Genomic DNA, 18,691 nt, shown 5'->3' with positions numbered 1-18,691 from the left:
CAGATGTTGCTACAATAGACTGTTGACTCGCTCCTGTATTGGTGGGTGTGTTATTCAGTACTGAAGCAGTCTGTATTAAGGTTAACACAACGGATGGTTCATTAACTATCAAGCTTTGCTGTGTAGCAAGCTTTGCTGCTTCCCCTGCTTAAAACCCATTGTAAGCAAGTGTTATAAGCATGCTTTACATGCTTATTTCCCATTCACTGTGTTTTCTATCCCTCTTTTAATCTTCCATTCTCATTCTCAGGTTGTGGCGCACTGCTCAGTACATCACTGTTTGATTGGACTGGTTTCATGCTCCCCTCAATACCCTTTTTCCCTCAGTCCTTCAGCCTTGACATTCAGTTTCCCACTGATGATTTCAACCACTTTAGTAAACATAGAAACATAGAAAATAGGTGCAGGAGTAGGCCGTCCAGCCCTTCGAGCCTGCACCACCATTCAATATCATGGCTGATCATTCCTTCAGTACCCTGTTCCTGCTTTCTCTCCATACCCCTTGATCCCTTTAGTCGCAAGGGCCATATCTAACTCCCTCTTGAATATATCCAATGAACTGGCATCAACAACTCTCTGCGGCAGGGAATTCCACAGGTTCACAACTCTGAATGAAGAAGTTTCTCCTCATCTCAGTCCTAAATGGCTTACCTCTTATCCTAAGACCATGTCCCCTGGTTCTGGACTTCCCCAACATCGGGAACATTCTTCCTGCATCTAACCTGTCCAGTCCCATCAGAATTTTATATGTTTCTATAAGATCCCCTCTCATCCTTCTAAACTCCAGTGAATACAGGCCCAGTTGATCCAGTCTCTCCTCATATGTCAGTCCTGCCATCCCAGGAATCAGTCTGGTGAACCTTCGCTGCACTCCCTCAATAGCAAGAATGTCCTTCCTCAGATTAGGAGACCAAAACTGAACACAATATTCCAGGTGGGGCCTCACCAAGGCCCTGTACAACTGCAGTTAGACTTCCCTGCTCCTATACTCAAATCCCCTTGCTATGAAGGCCAACATACCATTTGCCTTCTTCACCGCCTGCTGTACCTGGAAGCCAACCTTCAATGACTGATGAATCATGACACCCAGGTCTCGCTGCACCTCCCCTTTTCCTAATCTACCGCCATTCAGATAATATTCTGCCTTCGTGTTTTTGCCCCCAAAGTGGATTACCTCACATTTATCCACATTATACTGCATCTGCCATGTATTTGCCCACTCGCCTAACCTGTCCAAATTACTCTGCAGACTCTTAGCGTCCTCCTCGCAGCTCACACCGCCACCCAGTTTAGTGTCATCTGCAAACTTGGAGATATTACACTCAATTCCATCATCCAAATCATGAATGTATATTGTAAAGAGCTGGGGTCCCAGCACTGAGTCCTGTGGCACTCCACTAGTCACTGCCTGCCATTCTGAAAAGGACCCGTTAATCCCGACTCTCTGCTTCCTGTCTGCCAACCAGTTCTCTATCCACATCACTACATTATCCCCAATACCATGTGCAAGTCACCCCTAAGCTGCCGTTTCTTCAATGTAAACCGTAGTCTTTGCTCAAGGTTCAGATTCCCATTCATCAACAGTTGTCCTTCTTTGAACCCCTGGCACCGCCCCCTCAAGGCCAGAGTGTCACCAACCCCTTCATGCAGTCCCAGAACTGTACACAATACTCACTGTAGACTGTGTTTTCCTGCAAGAACTATTTCTGCGTGGTTCACTAAAAACGGGCAAGACCCCCGGCCAGACCAATGCTTTCTGGGATGTGTGCTCTATCCCTCAAACTATACACCAAGTTCCCATTTGCCTTTTTCATCCCCACTACATATTTTACCACAGATCACTCTCCTATCTCGTCTCCTGTAGAAGAATCCCATTTATTTTGTATTCCTACTGTTTATTTTCCCTTTCCCCAGTTTCACCTCTCCCACTTTTTGGCCCTTACTCGGGTCAACCTCACCAGATCGCTTCGGTAACTGGTCTGCCTGTTCTGGACAACCTACGGCCCCTCCCAATGAGCTATCAGCAACCTTGGGACAGCTTTGTCCCTGGTTCCAAATCATTAAACTGCAAATCAAAAACAACAGGCCCAGAACCAACCCCCGTGGACACGAGACACCCCTCTTCATGCAGATGGTGTTCCTACAGCAGCCTGTTGCATCCTTGGAATCAGTTAGACCTCCATTTCAAAAGCTTCCCTTCTAATCCCATGTTGGACATTTCCCACATGGTAACATTACGTGCTGAACTCTAGGATTATTAAATCTACTGCACTCCTCTCATCTTCTAACTCAATTATATCCTCAAAGAACTAGCTTTGTCCAGCATGATCTGCCAAATTCAAAAGCTTGCTGACAATGCTTCAAATCAATCTATGATTCTCCTGCGCGGCATTATTATCTCGTTTAAGATTATATCTAATTTGCCCAATGACTGATGGTAATTTCGCAGCTCTGTAGCTCGCTGGTTATGCCTTTGCTACATTTGCACATTTGTGTCCATCTCCAGCCCGCCCTGTATCTAGCAACTGCCGTAGATTATGCGGCGATGCAACTGATCTCATTTGCCAGCTCCTTTGACACTAGTATCAAGACCGGTGTGGAGGGGGGGGGTCTTGCCTATTTTTAGTGAACCATGTAGAAATAGTTCTTGCAGAAAAACAAAGTCTTTCAACGGCTATAATTACTCCCCAAAACACCTTGCGTTACGTACACAAATACGCACACACTAGCTTGAAAGCATTACAAGAATCATGGAATGGTTACCACACAGGCCATTCAGCCCGTCGCAAGAGAACTGCCACAGACTCAACGGGCTGAATGCTAGTCCCATTCCCTTGAATCAAATTATCTATAGCATCTTGTGAGGAGGTCCAGCTTAGAATTGTCAAGTTGCATAATCAAATGAAGGCTGTGTCAAGGCAGTTGTCCAATGGTATGGACAAAGTAATAACCCTTTGTTGGGTTATTTAATTATTGGAGCCTACCCAGTACTTTTATGAGAAGAATTTAAGTATCAGCTAAAAGTGCAATCACAATGAGAAAAGAATGACTTGCAATTACACAAAACAATAACTTGCATTTATATAGCGCCTTTCACGATCAGCGGACGTCTCAAAGCCCTTTATAGCCAAAGAAGTACTTTTGCAGTGTAGTCACTGTTGCAATCCCAGTGAGGAAATGGTTCCATGTGTCGCTAATGGTAACGGTGCTGGTCTGTCCTAGCAGAAGGCAACTGGCAGCAGGAAACACCAATGTTCCACAAGCATGATCGTCTGGTTCACACACTTATGACCAGTCTGCCACCTTGGCCATGCATTCACTCACCTTCCCCAACGACGACTCCTGCTGCGCGCTCCTTCACAGTTCTGAAGCACCGTGGGACATTTTACTACGTTAAAGGCGCTATATAATTGCGGGGAGTAGTTGTAATTGGCATTGAGTCCCAAGCTCACCTTTCTCCAGATACTCTTCCAGGCCTCGCCGCCTGGCATCCAACTGTTGCTCTGAGAGCGAAAACGGCCACTTTCTCGGAAGTTTCGGGAAATGGAAGTCGGAAAACTCCCTCTTCAGATTCTGGTGCAGGATAGTGAACTCGCGGAAGCGTCGAGAGCAGAGCTGCCGTCCAGCCATATAAATGTTGAACACCTGAAACAAAAGTAGCAGAGCAGGTCAGAGATCGTTGTAACAGTTCAAAAAGGGAATAAGGAAACAGCTCTTAAGTATCAGCCATGGATCGGTGGGGGGGGGGTGGGGTGGGGTGGGGCATGGAATCCCGTCTCCGTCAGAATATCGTGGGTTCAAATCCCACTTGAGCACATAATCCAGGTTGACCTCCCAGCACAGTACTGGGGAGGTGACGTCTTTCAGGTGAGATGTTAAACCAAGACCCCGTCTGCCCCCTCATAAAATAGCCCATGACACTATTCAAAGAAGAGCAGGGGATCTCTCGTGAGTCTATCCCTCAGGCATCATTAAAAAATGGATAATCTCGTCACATATCTCATTGCTGTTTGTGGGACCTTGCAGTGTCTAAAATGGCCGCCACGCTTTTCTACATAACTACACTTCCAAAGTACTTCATTTCGTTGTGAAACACTTTGGGACATCCGGAGATTGTAAAAGTCACTCTATAAATACAACTTCTTCCTTTTTTTAATCTTAAGGAAGCTCATTTAATTCAGCAAGTTATCCCAAACTCTTGTATTCTTCTAGGGTCAGTGACATTATTACTTCTATTCCAAAATTCCTCTACTTTTAAAAGCCTCCTGAAAACCCTTGGCCCTTCCCCCAACCTTTGTTGCCTTTCTCCCTTCTGATTTTGCTTGCACTCTGTAAAGTGACCAAGGTATATCTCTGCAGGCAAGCACGACAGAAATATGGGTGAATCGAGCAGCAAGTGTTGAACAACCACCAGTCAGCCGGACACTGATGAACAACGATGGCCCACGGAAGCTCACTCCGCAGGCTGTTGATACAACCTTCGTGAAGCTGCGGGGTTAACAACTGATGCTGCAAATTTAACTTCCCGTCACGGCAAGTTGTGAAATTGAATGAAATAAATCCGGCCAAAAAAAAAACGACCAGAATTTTTAAAAAGCTGCTAGCTTGTCACAAAATAGTGGGATCTTGCGGTGCGCAAATTGGCTGCTGCGTTTCCTGCATTACAACAGTGAGCACACTTCAAAAAGTACTTCATTGGCTGTCAAGAGCTTTGGGACATTGTGAGGTCGTGAAAGTCGCTATATAAATGCAAGTCTGGCTTTCTTTTCACTGGTTCACCAGTATCTTACCCGGTCAGACCTACACTTGATTCCAGCTCACGCCTCGTGGGACGATTTCTAGGAGCCCTCGGGGAAACTAGGTAAATGCAGTAAATGCGGCCTTGCCAACGTTGCTCATACCCCCGACAGCAAATAGAAAGATTGTGCCAAGAATTGGGTTCTCTGGATCTTTGTTGCCAAAATCATTTGTACAAAAATCCCATCAAATGGCATTTGCCAGCAGTGCCCAGCACACTTGGTGTTGAATATACACGGAGCGAGGCCAGAGCTGGAAATCCAGCGAGGGACGGCAAACCGCTGAGAGAGCCATCTACTCACCACGAACTTCTCCCCATTGCGCTCAACGTGCTTGTAGCCGGGGATGGAGATCGGCACCGCCCGCTTCTCACTGTAGTCGTAGTAGATGTTCCCAGAGGAGTCGTCGCCGGGATCGAGGCGATCGGCTTCTTGCTGTGGAACAGACAGCACTGTCAGAATCAGCTCCCGATCTCCTGCCCGGATCAGGTCCACAACCTGTTTATGCGTCGCTCCTTCGACGTTAACGCCATTCCTGGAGAGACAACGAACAGCACTATTAGAAATAAAAAAATATACATTAAGGAACTGCAACACATTCATAGGATCACAGAAAAATTACGACACGGGAGGCTAATTGGCCCATCATGTCCGTGCTGGTTGAAAGGGAGCCACCACTTTCCAGCACCACGTCCGTAGCCCTAGGTTACGACTCTAAGTGCCCATCCAAGTACTTTTTAAATGTGATGAGGGTTTCTGCCTCTACCACCCTTTCAGGCAGTGAGTTCCAGACCCCCACCCTCTGGGTGAAGAAATGTCCCCTCAAATCCCCTCTAATCCTTCCACCAACTACTTTAAAATCTATGCCCCCCCCTGGTTGTTGACCCTTTCGCTAAGGGAAATAGGTCCTTCCTATCCACTCTATTTAGGCCCCTCAATTTTATACAGCTCAATTAAATCTCCCCTCAGCCTCCTCTGTTCCAAGGAAAACAAACCCAACTTGTCCAATCTCTCCTCATAGATAAAAGTTTTCCAGTCCTGGCAACATCCTTGTAAATCTCCTCTGCGCCCTTTCTAGTGCAATCACATCTTTCCTGTTATGTGGTGACCAGAACTGCACGCACTACTCCAGCTGCGGCTTAACTAGTGCTGTATACAGTTCAAGCATAACCTCCCTGCTCTTGTATTCTATGCCTTGGCTAATAAAGGAAAGCATTCCATTTGCTTTTTTAACTACATTATGGGTATGCAGGCAAAGTTGTGACGTTTGTGGGTTCAAGGCTCCAGTCCAGGATGTCAGCATATAAAATAGCGCAGTATGGAGGGAGTGCTGCATTGTCAGAGATGCTATCTTTTGAATGAGATGCTAAATCGAGGCCTGCTTAGTTGGATGCAAGAGATCTCATTGCAATATTCAAAGAGTCAGGAGTTTACCCGGTATCCTGGCCAACATTCCTCAATCAACATAACTAAAACAGATTATCTGGTCATTACCACATTGCTGTTTGTGGGAGCTTGCTGTGCGCAATTGGCTGCCGCATTTCCTACATTAAAACAGTGACCACACCCCAAATGCACTTCATTGGTTGTAAAGAACTGTGGGATGTCCTGAGGTCGTGGAAGGCGCTACGTAAATGCAAGTCTTTCTTTTTCAACCACCACCAAAAACAGAACAATTTGGTGTTCGAGATTTTACTGTGCGCAAACTAACTGTTGCACTTGCCTATAAAAAAAGTGACTAGAAGAAAGTAATTAACTGGCTATGACGTGCATTGAGACGGTGAGTAATGTGCTACATAAACAGGTACTTTCTTGTCTTTCCCCTAGGACTTGAAATGAATACAAGTTTGATACCAGTTGTCTGCCAATGTGCCCCAGCCTATTAAAATATCAAATGTTTTGAGCACAGTTGGCTACACGTTTTTAATTATATAAATATAGATGTTCGTTGGTCCTATTTACTCAATGATACTTTCTTCCAATTAATCTTGCGTGTCTAAATGGCCACCTTTAGGTGATCAGGTACCACAGACCGGTTTACTCAGCAACTAACGGGAAAACAAAGCACAAGCACACCCAAAACTCTGCACAAGCGAACACCAGCAATAAAATCCAGGGTAGCAGATCAACTGGCAACACTTCTGGGTGTTGGGTGATGCATTGCAGAGACTCGTGGAAAACGACAAGACATTATCTGATTGTCCGTTAAACAATGTAATCTTGCCGTCTACAGGCTCGACTGATCTATCTAACCACTAAAGAAAAACATTTAAAACTTGCATTTATATTGCATCTTTCATGACCACCGGATGTCCCAAAGCGCTTTACAGCCAATTAAGTACTTTTTTAAAAAAAGCATGGTCACCGTTGTAATGCAGGAAACACGGCTGCCAATTTGCCCAAAGCTCCCACAAACAGTGTGTTAATGACGGGATAAACTGTTTTAGATGTTGATTGAGAGATAAATATTGGACGCCAGGAATGACTCCCCTGCTCTTCTTTGAAGTAGTTCCATGGGATCTTTTATGTCCACTCGGTTTAACATCTCATCCTGTCAGCCGAGATTTTTGTGCTCAAGTTCCTGGAGTGGGATTTGATCCCACAACCTTCTGACTCAGAGGCGAGTGTGCTACCCACTGAGCCACAGCTGGCAATGGGAAATATCCAGTCGAAGGGGCTATGCTAAGCACTTATCTCTCAACTGGGATGGAGTCAAACGGTTTCAGAATTCACTGTCTCTGTAGTAAATCATGAACGGCAAGCTCCTGTTCTAAAATTAACTGCTTTTGCATCAATGAGGATGAGAAGTACTCCAGTCTGCAAGAAAAGTGCTTCAGGAAATCTCTGTACTATCAGAGGTTTGAATATTGATAAACATTTTAGCAGAGCAGTTGGCAGATCTTACAATGGAACACATGTAGCTGGGTTGACATTCATTTTGCAGTGAACTGCAAAACGGTCCCAATTTTTTTTTTTAAAAAGCACAAATTTGGAAAATTCTTGGTTTGTCTATTCACCAGTCTCCTCTAGTTACTGGATCTGCAAAATAGCTTTAACTTTGCAAAAGGAATGTGTGACCTCCACTTATTTTAGCACCGTCCTCAATACTGTTGAACACAAATTTTAAAAAATACATGACAACTCTCTGCTTCAGTTTTCAGTTCCTCGCCGCTGCTGTCACTCACCCACAGTACTCCCCTCGGCAAGAAACGAGGACACTTAGATTGTGACTGCTGCCCGATAAGCAGCCAACAGGAAGGGCAAATGAAGGTGAACTGTGCTACCCCATCCTTCCCTTGTCCTCCCGCCCTGCCTTCAAGCAAAAAGCTCAAAAACTGAAACCTGCGCACACCGTTGTCATTCCAGTTTGTTTGGATACAGTAGCACAGTGGTTACATTATTGGGCTAGTAATCCAGAGACTAATGATCCAGAGACATGAGTTCAAGTCCCACCAGGGCAGCTGGGGAATTTAAATTCAGATTAATTAAATAAATCTGGAATAAAAAAAACTATCAGAAATGGTGACCATGACACTGCCAGACTGTCATAAAACCCCATCTGGCTCACTAATGTTCTTTAGCAAAGGAAATCTGCCGTCCTTACCCATCTGCCGTATACGTGACTCCAGACCCACGGCAATGTGATTGATGCTTAACTGCCCTCTGAAATAGCGGCTCACCACCACCTTCAAGGGCAATAAATGCTGGCATTGCCATCGACGCCCATATCCCGTGAATGAATAAAAAAAAGTTTCAGTTGAGGTATAGACAAGGTTGTCCCGACCAAAGTGAGGGGGGGTGAGGGTCAAGTGACGGGTCGCCCTGGGTCATGACTCGCCGGGCTGGGGTCAGGTTGAGAATCGTGCAATGTTTGACCACAAGAACCGAGGCTGCATTCTGCCCGATCGAGCTCTGCAGCTGCCACCCATTGCTGTGAAACGCCTGCACAACTGTTTGCTGTGCGTCTGGAGGTGCTTGCGGCGGTTATCAGTAAAAACCACAGCAGAGCACTGCACCAAAGGCTTGTATGTATACAGCGAACGGCGTTGGGTTTAGTCTGGTCAGCAGACTGTGCAACAGATCACATCCCCTTCAACCTAAACCAGAGCCCTCAGCACATTACCTAGGCCGACAGGCCCAGTGCAATATTGAGGGAGTGCGCCGTCTTTCGAATGAAACGTTAAACCGAGACTCCAGCTACACTCTCATGTGGACGCAAGAGATCCCACGGCACTATTTCAAAGAGGAGCAGGGAGCTCTCTGCTTTGTCCAAGCCAATATTTATCCCTCAACCAATACCTAAAACAGATTATCTGATCATTTATGTCATAGCTGTTTGTGGGAGCTTGCTGTGCTCAAATTGGCTGCTGAGTTTCCTATATTATGGTAACTATACTTCAATAGTACTTAACTGGCTGTAAAGCACTTTGGGCCGATCTAACGGCGCTATATAAATGCACATCTTTCCTTAAACCTGTACAATAATGAGCTTCTCAGACCTCTCAGGTCAGGCAGAAGACCTTCCCCCCCCCAAATATTTTTCCATTTAGCCAGCTAAAGATAACTGAGTACACCTCACACTCAGTGAGGCATGGCATACAGCATCCATAATGCACTGCACCACCGACAAGTGTGTTGTAGAAATAGGTACATCTTGTCACGCCGTGTTTCTGGCTGGAGCAAAGCTCACCTCGTAAAACACAAGTACTGCATGACCTTCATCAGGACTGGCGTGATGCCCTGGACTAGTTTCAATCGCCTACGGTCAGAAAAGAATTTCCCAGATTTCCCCCCCCTCCCTCAAATTGGCCGGTTTTAAAAAGAAACAAACGTTTTTGTCTTTCCTGGAGATTACATGGCTTTTGGGTGGGGTGCAGTGTCGATATAATTGCGATACAACAACTTAGCACCTTTAAAGTATTAAAACATCCCAAGGCGCTTCATAGATCAAAATCTGATGCCAAGCCACTTATATTATTAGGGCAGATGACCAAAAGCTTGGTCAAAGAGGTCGGTTTTAAGGAACGTCTTAAAAGGAGGAGAGAGGGGGTTAGGGAAGGAATTCCAAAGCTTAGAGAGTTAGGACATTAAATCTCCCAACTGCAACTCAGCGAAACCATCCCAAACCTTTGCACAGTCAACAACTCCACTCCCTACATCTGTAGCCAAGATTTGCACAGCTCGGAGTTTACAGGAGGCAAGGGGGCCGCATCCCACAGGAGATCTTACCCGGCAAATGACTGTTTGCCAGTGTTTTGATTTAAAGTTCTACATTAAAAAAAAGGCCCCAATATGCCAGGCTTACGCACTGCAGACACAAACAGCTGCCTGTGAAGCACAGCACTCCCTTGACAAAAGCCTGTGAATCTCGTTAAAAAAAAGTTATATACGCTACCCATTAGACTCCTAATCATGATGAATAGCTGAGATGCACTTGGCCTGGTTTACTATTGCTGAGGTTTGATAGTCATTTCTGGACCAGGTTTACAACACAGATATGGCTACTAGATGACTGCTTTACTCCTTATGTTATCACACACAGTTACGCATCAAAAGGTAGGAGCGACGACTGCTATGACTTGTGGCCCAAGATGCCTTTTAGAGAACTGCTAAAACCCGTCCCTGTAAAGGCAGGTGGGTCTGAAGGAGTTTTTGCTCAGAGCCATTTTCTGATCCTCGAGTTAGAAGTCACACGGGAATAACAAAAACTTGCATTTATATGGTGCCTTTAAAGTAGTAAAACGTCCCGAGGCGCTTCACAGGAGCGTTAACACAAAATTTGATGCCGAGTCACTTAGATATTAGGATAGACAACCAAAAGCTCGGTCAAAGACAGGTTTTAAGGAGCGTCATAAAGGAGGAGAGGGGTGTAGAGAGGCGGAGGTTTAGCAAGAGAATTCCAGACCTTGGGGCTGCCAATGATGGGGTGAAGGAAGGGCATGGGGATACAAAGGGGCCATAATTGGATTAACGCAGAAGATTGTAGGAGGTTGGAGAGATAGGGAGGAGGCGACCATGGAACTATCAAGTGAACTCAAAGGCACGGCTGCCAGTGGTGTAGCGATTAAAACTGGGGATGGTCAAAAGGACAGAATTGGAGGAGTGCAGATATCTCAGAGGGTTGTGGGGCTGGAGTGATCCCACAGCAGTGCCGAGTCTTCCGAAATTTTAGGTGGGAATACCCTCCCTGTTTTTGGAATGGTAACCACTGGTCTGTGCGTCGCTGCCCCAAAGTCACTCAGCTGTGTTGTAATTCCAGGCCGTGGAGGATGTGAAGAAAGGGCGCGTTCGAGTTGGCGATAAGTCCTACCAGCTTCAGAAACTGTCGGAGCAGCACAAGAAAGTCATGGTAGGATTTTGCCCATCTGATTGATGCTTGTGTGTCCACAGAACGGGGAACTTTCCACCAGTAGCTGCCGGTTACGGATGTTCTGAGATTAATATTTACCAGAAATTGTACAAGAATACAAGTTTCTGACCTTTAACCTCACCTTCTGAAAGCCGAGAATGTAACCAATTCTTTCAACGGTAGGATTTAAGGAGCTTCTTAAAGGATGAGCATGAGCTAGAGAGGCAGCGGGGTTTAGGGATGGAGTTCGAGCTTGGGGCCCAGGCAGCTGAAGGCAAGGCTGCCAATGGTGGGGTGAAGGAAGGGCATGGGGATACACAGGGGCCAGAATTGGATTCATGCAGAGGATTGTAAGAGGTTGGAGATATAAGGAGGGGGGAGACCATGGAACTATCAAGTGAACTCAAAGCGCAGACTTCCACAGAAAGGATGGTGACACTTGCTCAACAGACGTTCTGACGAAAGGTCATCGACCTGAAACGTTAACTCTGTTCTCTCGCCACAGATGCTGCCTGGTCTGTTGCGTATTTCCAGCATCTCTTGTAGTTATTTCAGATTTCAAGTACTTTGCTTTTGGTCAGTTTGTGATGTGTGGCAATTATATCCTTTCCATGCAACAATCGGCCCACGACAAGCTCTGGGTACAACAGCCTGTGCCACCGCCCCAAGCTGTGTAAATGTGGTCGGACTTTTCAATGTACGAAGTTGCTTACTAAGTTCTGCGAAAATCCATGAAAACTTTTTAAGTTGCAGAGAAATTACGGATGCAGACTACCCCTGGCATCGTGTTTTTTTTGAAAGAAAAATTAATAAATTGAATATAATCGTTCAACCATTGGTGCTGTGCTTTCTGTTGCCTGGGCCCCAAGCTCTGGAACTCCCTCCCTAAACCTCGCCACCTCTCTATCCTCCTTCAAGACACTCCTTAAAACCTACTTTTTTTAAACCAAGCTTTTGGTCACCTACCCTAATTTCTCCTTTTGTGGCTCAGTATCCAATCTTGTCTCATAATACTACTATGAAGTGCCGTGGGATGCTTCACTACGTTAAAGGCGCTATATAAATACAAGTTGTTGTTGGTGAGCCAGTGGCGTGGAAGATAATTCCTTACAAGCACAAAAATAGACAGCTCCCCGAGTTCAGCCATTTTCAAGGGGATCCCAGTGTTTAGTCTAAGTAGGACACTCCTGAAGTTCAGTTAAATCTGGTTCAGTTAATACATCTATTCTCAGACAGAGAGCACAGCAATAAATCTCTCTCCTTTAGAAAAATAGTTGGGCAATGGTGAAATTAAAAAACAACAAAGTCTTATGGCATGGTGCAACACGCACCGGCAAACAACCAAGTCAGTTATTCAGCAGTGCGATTATAGAGAAAGACAGACTTGCATTTATATAGCGCCGATCACAGTCACCAGACGTCTCAAAGCGCTTTACAGCAATGAAGTACTTTTGGAGTGGTCACTGGTGTAATGTGGGAAACGCTGCAGCCAATTTGCGCACAGCAAACTCCCACAAACAGCAATGTGATAATAACCAGAGAATCTATTTTTGTTATGTTGATTGAGGGATAAATATTGGCCAGGACACTGGGGATAATTCCATTGCACTTCTTTGAAATAGTGCCATGGGATCTTTTACGTCCACCGGAGAGAGCAGTCGGGGCCTCGGTTTAACGTCTCATCCGAAAGACAGCACCTCTGACAGTGCAGCGTTCCCTCAGCGCTGCGCTGAAGTATCAGATAGATGCATGTGCTCTAGTCCCTGGAGTGGGACTTGAACCCACAACCTTCTGACTCAGAGGCGAGAATGCTCCCCACTGAGCTACGGCTGACAGAAGGAATGAATGGATGCAGGAGTGTTATTACAGGAGGGGAGGGGTGTGGCCAAACAAGAGGGGTCGTGAAAACATCGGGTTTTCATTTACGCTTCCACAATCCTAGCAGCTGCCCATGTTTCATCAGAGGAATTGGAGGTCATCTGACTGCTCTCTGAATTAAGAGATTTACTTCAGGAAGGAAATATTGGCCTCAAAGAGGGTGCACCAAAATGATACCAGGGTTGAGAGAGTTAAAATATGAAGACAATTGTAATGTATTTGCTTCATGGATTCTTTGCTTTAGAATTCATAGCAACATATTGCTATTAAGAACTCGTTGCTTTATGAGCAAAGGTTTAACAATCACACTACACATTACCAGTTTATCCACTAGGCTCACAACAACCTGCCTCATCGTGGATCCTCTGAACCCAACTGGCTGGGGTTTTATTGAGTCTTGTGAACATCACGTGACTGGCTAAGCCACTCCCAACTCAACAGCTCTACAACTATTTTAAGTTGTGAGCACACTCACAGGGACACAGATTACAACTGGTTGCGTAGACTAGGCTTCTATTCCCTCAAGCATAGAAGATTAAGTAGTGACCTAAATTAGGTGTTTATGATTGAAGTTTTGATCGAGTGGAAAGAGACACTAGTTCTTCTGCTGGGGGAATCAGGAACAAGGGGGTATAATCTTAAATTTAGAGCTAGGCCTTTCAGGAGTGAAATCAGGAAGCAATTCTTCGCACAAAGGATAGTAGAAATCTGGAACTCTCTCCCCCGAAAGGCTGGGTTAATTGGAACTTTTCCAATGCTGATCGATAGAATTTTGTTAAGCAAGGTTATCAAGAGATACGGAGCCAAGGCAGGAAAATGGAATTAAGGTGCAAATCAGCCGTGATCTAATTGGCAGAGCAGGCTCAAGGGCTGTATGAACTACTCCTGCTCCTGTGTACTGTATGCCCCTGTGACCATGCTCACGGGTTTGTAGAGCTAATGCATTGTGAGTGACTTAGCCAGTCACATGATGGTCACAAGATTCAATAAAACCCCAGTCAGTTGGGTCTAGGTCATCCACGATGAGATATGCAGTTGTGAGCCTAGTGGATGAACTGGTGTTGTGTGATTGCTAAACTTTTGTTAATAAACCAACTAGTTCTTAATAGCAGCGTGTTGCTAGGAATTCTTAAGCAAAGAACCCATAAAGCAAGTACATTGCACTATGCATATTAGGAGACCATAATGAGCGAAAGGGAGCCAGGAAGAGAAAGCAAAATTCAAAGATGGTTTAGAACTTGTGCTGCATTCACACCAGTAACAAGTCATGCCCTTGTATCAATTCCCCCGCAGTACTCTGTGGCTTCCTGGCTGCATCGCTAATGGTGGCAGAATTACCTTGTTTACTTTGAAGGCACCTCCCAAGCCCTGAAAAGAGCAGCAATATCATGGGAACACCGCAGCGCACACCATCCTGACTTGGATGTACGTCGTCACTAGGTCATAATCATGGACCTATCACTGTTGGAGCAGCATCACTAAAAGGACTACAGGGTTGGAGGCAGCAGCCCATCACCACCTCCTTCTCAGGAATGTCCAAAAAATGCACCGCCCACCTCTCGTTAACAAATGAAAAGCTTTTCAGGTGGGCTCCCTTCAGGAATTTTCACTTCTTCCCTAATGCTCAAGGTATTGTGAACTTTGCGCAGTGCTAGGGAATGGGTTGTTATTTTGGTTTCTACAATGTATTTGCGGGTTAAATGTGGAGTAAAGGCATCTTTGAATGATTATCAATTTCTTAGCAGTTTTGCACCCCGCGCTGGTGTCCATTTGCGAAGACTGTCCAAACTCATGTCAGTTATAGCCCTTGCGGCCATCGGAAGCAGTCCCAGCAAGTTAGAATCGGACCCAGATCCAGGTCGCACATGTAGAAGGTATTAGTGATAGGTTGAGAGGGGATACTTTTTCACCCAGAGGGTGGTGGGGGTCTGGAACTCACTGCCTGAAAGGGTGGAAGAGGCAGAAACTCTCACCATATTTAAAAAGTACTTGGATGTGCACTTGAAGTGCCATAACCTACAGGGCTACGGACAGAGAGATGGAAAGTGGGATTAAACTGGATAGCTGTGTCAGCCAGCGCAGACCAGATGGGCCAAAATGGCCTCATTCCATGCTGTAAATTTCTATGATTCTATGAATGCATCGCCTATTGCTTCTGATACTCAACAACGGGACAGTTAAATTATCACGAAGTGAGAATGACCAAATAGACATTTCTGGAGCAGGTGCAATAATGAACAAAAATGAAGAAACCACCAGTCTGTCCCATTTCTGTCCCTCTTTAGGTCTCTCAGCACCATGACAGGTGACCTAGCAACACTACGCACGGAACAAGAACAGCTCTCAGGCTATTATCCAAGCTACCTGGTGGAACACAAATAAAGGCAGCATTGAGTAACTTGCCCTGATCCTTTCTTTTGGGTAATATCTTACTCTTGCCTACCCCAAAATGTACCACCAAATTCAGGAACCAAGTGCATTGGGAACTAACAAGGATGGTGAGAATAAAGCTGCATCTTACAAGTCAGACATGTCACCAGCGCAAAGAAAATCTCGCGTAAAGCCCATCACTAGTTCAATACCCCAGTAACATGGTTCTCCAAGTCAAAGATTAATGTGCATTAAAGAAAAAAAGCACAATACTGCAGATGCTGGAAATCTGAAATAAAAACAGAAAATGCTGGAAATCTCAGCACCTGAGAGAGAAAGAAAGTTAACGTTTCAGGTCGATAACCCTTCGTCAGAACTGGAAAAAGTTAGAGATTTAACAGGTTTTTAAGCAAGTGCAGGGGCAGGGAAAGGGGGAAGGAGGAAAGAATAAAAGGGAAGGTCTGTGATAGGCAGAAGAGATTGGAGAGACAAAAGGGATGATGGTGTGAGGCAAAAGAAGATGGTAATGGGACAAGTTAAGAAAAAAGATAAGTCTAGATAAGGTGCAAATGGAAATGGCAGCATCAACAGTGAAAGAGAAAAAATATATAGGGGCAGGGGTTTCAATTAATGTGTGCTGCTCTGTTGGGATCTGGAATATGTCTGCTGATATTATTTCACTGACCTTTGAAGAATGAAGGAACAAACTTACTTTTCCAGTCCTCGGGAGTACCTAGGCCTTTTCACAGCCAATAGAATGATACAGCACAGGAGGCCATTTGGCCCATCGTTCCTGTGCCGGGCTTTCACAGACTGTAGTCAGCCAATAAAAGGTTGTGCTATCTGACATGGATTGATGCAGTGACAATAAATTCTTAAAAACAATAAATGCTAAAAGTTCAAATGGAAGTGGGAAAATTCGGCAAGAGTATCTTATCCTTGTAGAATTAGATCCCCCTCCCCATTAAGAGGCAAACAGATTCAAGTGGGAACTCGCCACAAACTTGCATTCAAGGAAAGCAATCACATTTTCAGAAAAGTACACAGGAAAGTTCAACATGATTCTATGGCCCCAAGTTTCCACATGCGGCAAAACAGGCGCCCCTCCGAGCTGGGCGCCCGTTTTTCGCGCCGAAAACGGCGCCTGAAAATAAAACACGCTATTCTCGAGCGCTTTGCAGCTCGATGTCTGCTTGGCGCGGCGCACAGGGGGCGGAGCCTACCACTCGCGCCGATTTTGAAAGTAGGAGGGGGCGGGTACAATTTAAATGAGTTTTTTCGTGCCGGCAACCCTGCGCGTGCGCATTGGAGCGTTCGCGCAGTGAAGAAAAAAACATTGGCACTCGGCCATTTTAAAAAGTGCTGCAGAAAAAGTGAAAATTTGTTTATTGAACCCTTGCAAAGGCTTATATTTTAATTTTCTTGATATTTCTGTGTGTGAGGGTGAGGGAGTGCATTCTGTAATTAAAGATAGACTGTGATAAACGGGACACATGCACTTGTTTGAGACTATTCAAATTCTTTGTAGCTGTTCAATTTTTAACATTTTTAAAATAAAACCACATTGCCCTTCCATGATCAGCACTGAGGCTTCTTGCAGCTTTCTCACCCTGCCGTCCGTCGGGCCTGACGGCCAACGGCTGCCTCAAGCAATGAGGCTTTCTGCAGCGTTCCTCTGCCTCCCCCCCCACCCCCTGCCGTCGGTCGGGCCCGTCGGGAACGGCTGCCTGAAGCAATGAGGCTTCCTGCAGCCCTCTCCTCTCCTCTCCCCAGCCGTCAGGAAACCGCTGCCTGAAAGGCCTGCCTGAAGCACTTTCACACAGGTAGGCACATGGTTTATTTAATCTTTTCTTTGCTTATGTTTATTCAGGTTGGATTTATTTGTATAATATTTGTATAAGTATAACTAAGGATTTATTGTAGAATTTAATGACTTCCCTTCCCCCTTCCCCCACCTCGTTCCGTACACCTAATTTGTAACCTGCGCCTGATTTTTTAATGTGTAGACAAGGTTTTTTCAAGCCTACAAAAATCTTCACTTGCTCCATTCTAAGTTAGTTTAGAGTACGTTTTCACTGTGGAAACTTTCAAATCAGGCATCAGTGGCCGGACACGCCCCCTTTTGAAAAAAAAATTCTGTTCAAAAGTGAAACTGTTCTACCTGACCAGAACTGCAGAAAACTTAAATGTGGAGAATTCCGATTTCTAAGATACTCCGTTCTCCACCAGTTGCTCCTAAAAATCAGGAGCAAATCATGTGGAAACTTGGGGCCTATGTTTCTATGATGACTGAAAAGACTGCAAGGAAGATGTGTTCATACCAATGAAAATCCACCACGCTCAACAAAATATGTAGCCACATTGCACAGACAAGAAGTGGCCAGATTTTTGTCTACAAGACAATTCAAAGCAAGGATTTATTTTGAAGCCCAACACAGTTTATAATTAATTTGGGGAAAGGATCCTTAACCCTTATGTTAGCACATGAGACCAAGTGATAAATGTTTTATGGCATCAATAACATTCAAAGCTAGGTAAATTAGTGAAAGGGCAAATGGAACTTAATATGGATAAATATGTGGACTTGTACACAAAGGATGGATGTCCATTGCCAAAAGTTGAAAAAAAATAGATTTGGTTACGACTCTAGCCAGTGGAGAGTTTTCCCCCAGATTCCCATTAACTTCAGTTTTACTAGGGCACTTGATGCCACACTTGGTCAAATGCTGCCTTGATGTTGAGGGCAGTCACTCTCGCCTCACCTCTGGAATTCAGTTCTTTTGTCCATGTTTGGACCAAGATTGTAATGAGGTCTGGAGCCGAGTTGTCCTGGCGGAACCCAAACTGGGCATCTGTGAGCAGGTTATTGTAAGTGCCACTTGATAGCACTGTTAACGTCACCTTCCATCACTTTGCTGATGGAGAGTAGACTGATGGGGCGGTAACTGGCCGGATTGGATTTTTCCTGCTTTTTGTGGACAGGACATACCTGGGCAGTTTTCCATCTTGTTGGGTAGATGTCAGTGTTGTAGCTGTACTGGAACAGCTTAGTTAGAGGCGCGGCTAGTTCTGGAGCACAAGTCTTGAGCAAGACAGCGGGATGTTGTCGGGGCCCATAGCCTTTGCTGTATCCAGTACACTCAGCCACTTCTTAATATCGCATGGAATAAATCGAATTGACTAAAAACTGGCTTCTGTGATGTTGGGGACCTCAGGAGGAGTCCGATATGGATCATCCACTCGGCACTTCAGGCTGAAGATGGTTGTAAACGATTCAGCCTCGCCTTTTGCGCTTGCG

The 18,691-nt window shown here is 45.2% G+C and overlaps 1 protein-coding gene across 3 annotated transcripts in view; it reads right to left on the bottom strand.

Moving 5' to 3' along the window:
• LOC139234144 (sorting nexin-27-like) overlaps window positions 1-18,691 on the bottom strand; it is a 132,671-nt gene that overhangs the window by 64,091 nt on the left and 49,889 nt on the right. For all 3 annotated transcript variants that reach the window (XM_070865126.1, XM_070865128.1, XM_070865129.1), the window contains exons 2-3: window positions 5,100-5,331; window positions 3,453-3,645 (exon numbers count right to left, since the gene is read on the bottom strand). In XM_070865126.1, coding sequence (XP_070721227.1) covers window positions 3,453-3,645; window positions 5,100-5,331 — 425 coding nt within the window. The remainder of the gene's footprint in view (window positions 1-3,452; window positions 3,646-5,099; window positions 5,332-18,691) is intronic.

Source organism: Pristiophorus japonicus, chromosome 21 (genome assembly GCF_044704955.1).
Source record: "Pristiophorus japonicus isolate sPriJap1 chromosome 21, sPriJap1.hap1, whole genome shotgun sequence".
Classification (NCBI taxonomy): domain Eukaryota; kingdom Metazoa; phylum Chordata; class Chondrichthyes; family Pristiophoridae; genus Pristiophorus; species Pristiophorus japonicus.
Note: the sequence above shows the minus strand (reverse complement) of the source record. Positions and strands in the feature narration are given on the sequence as shown.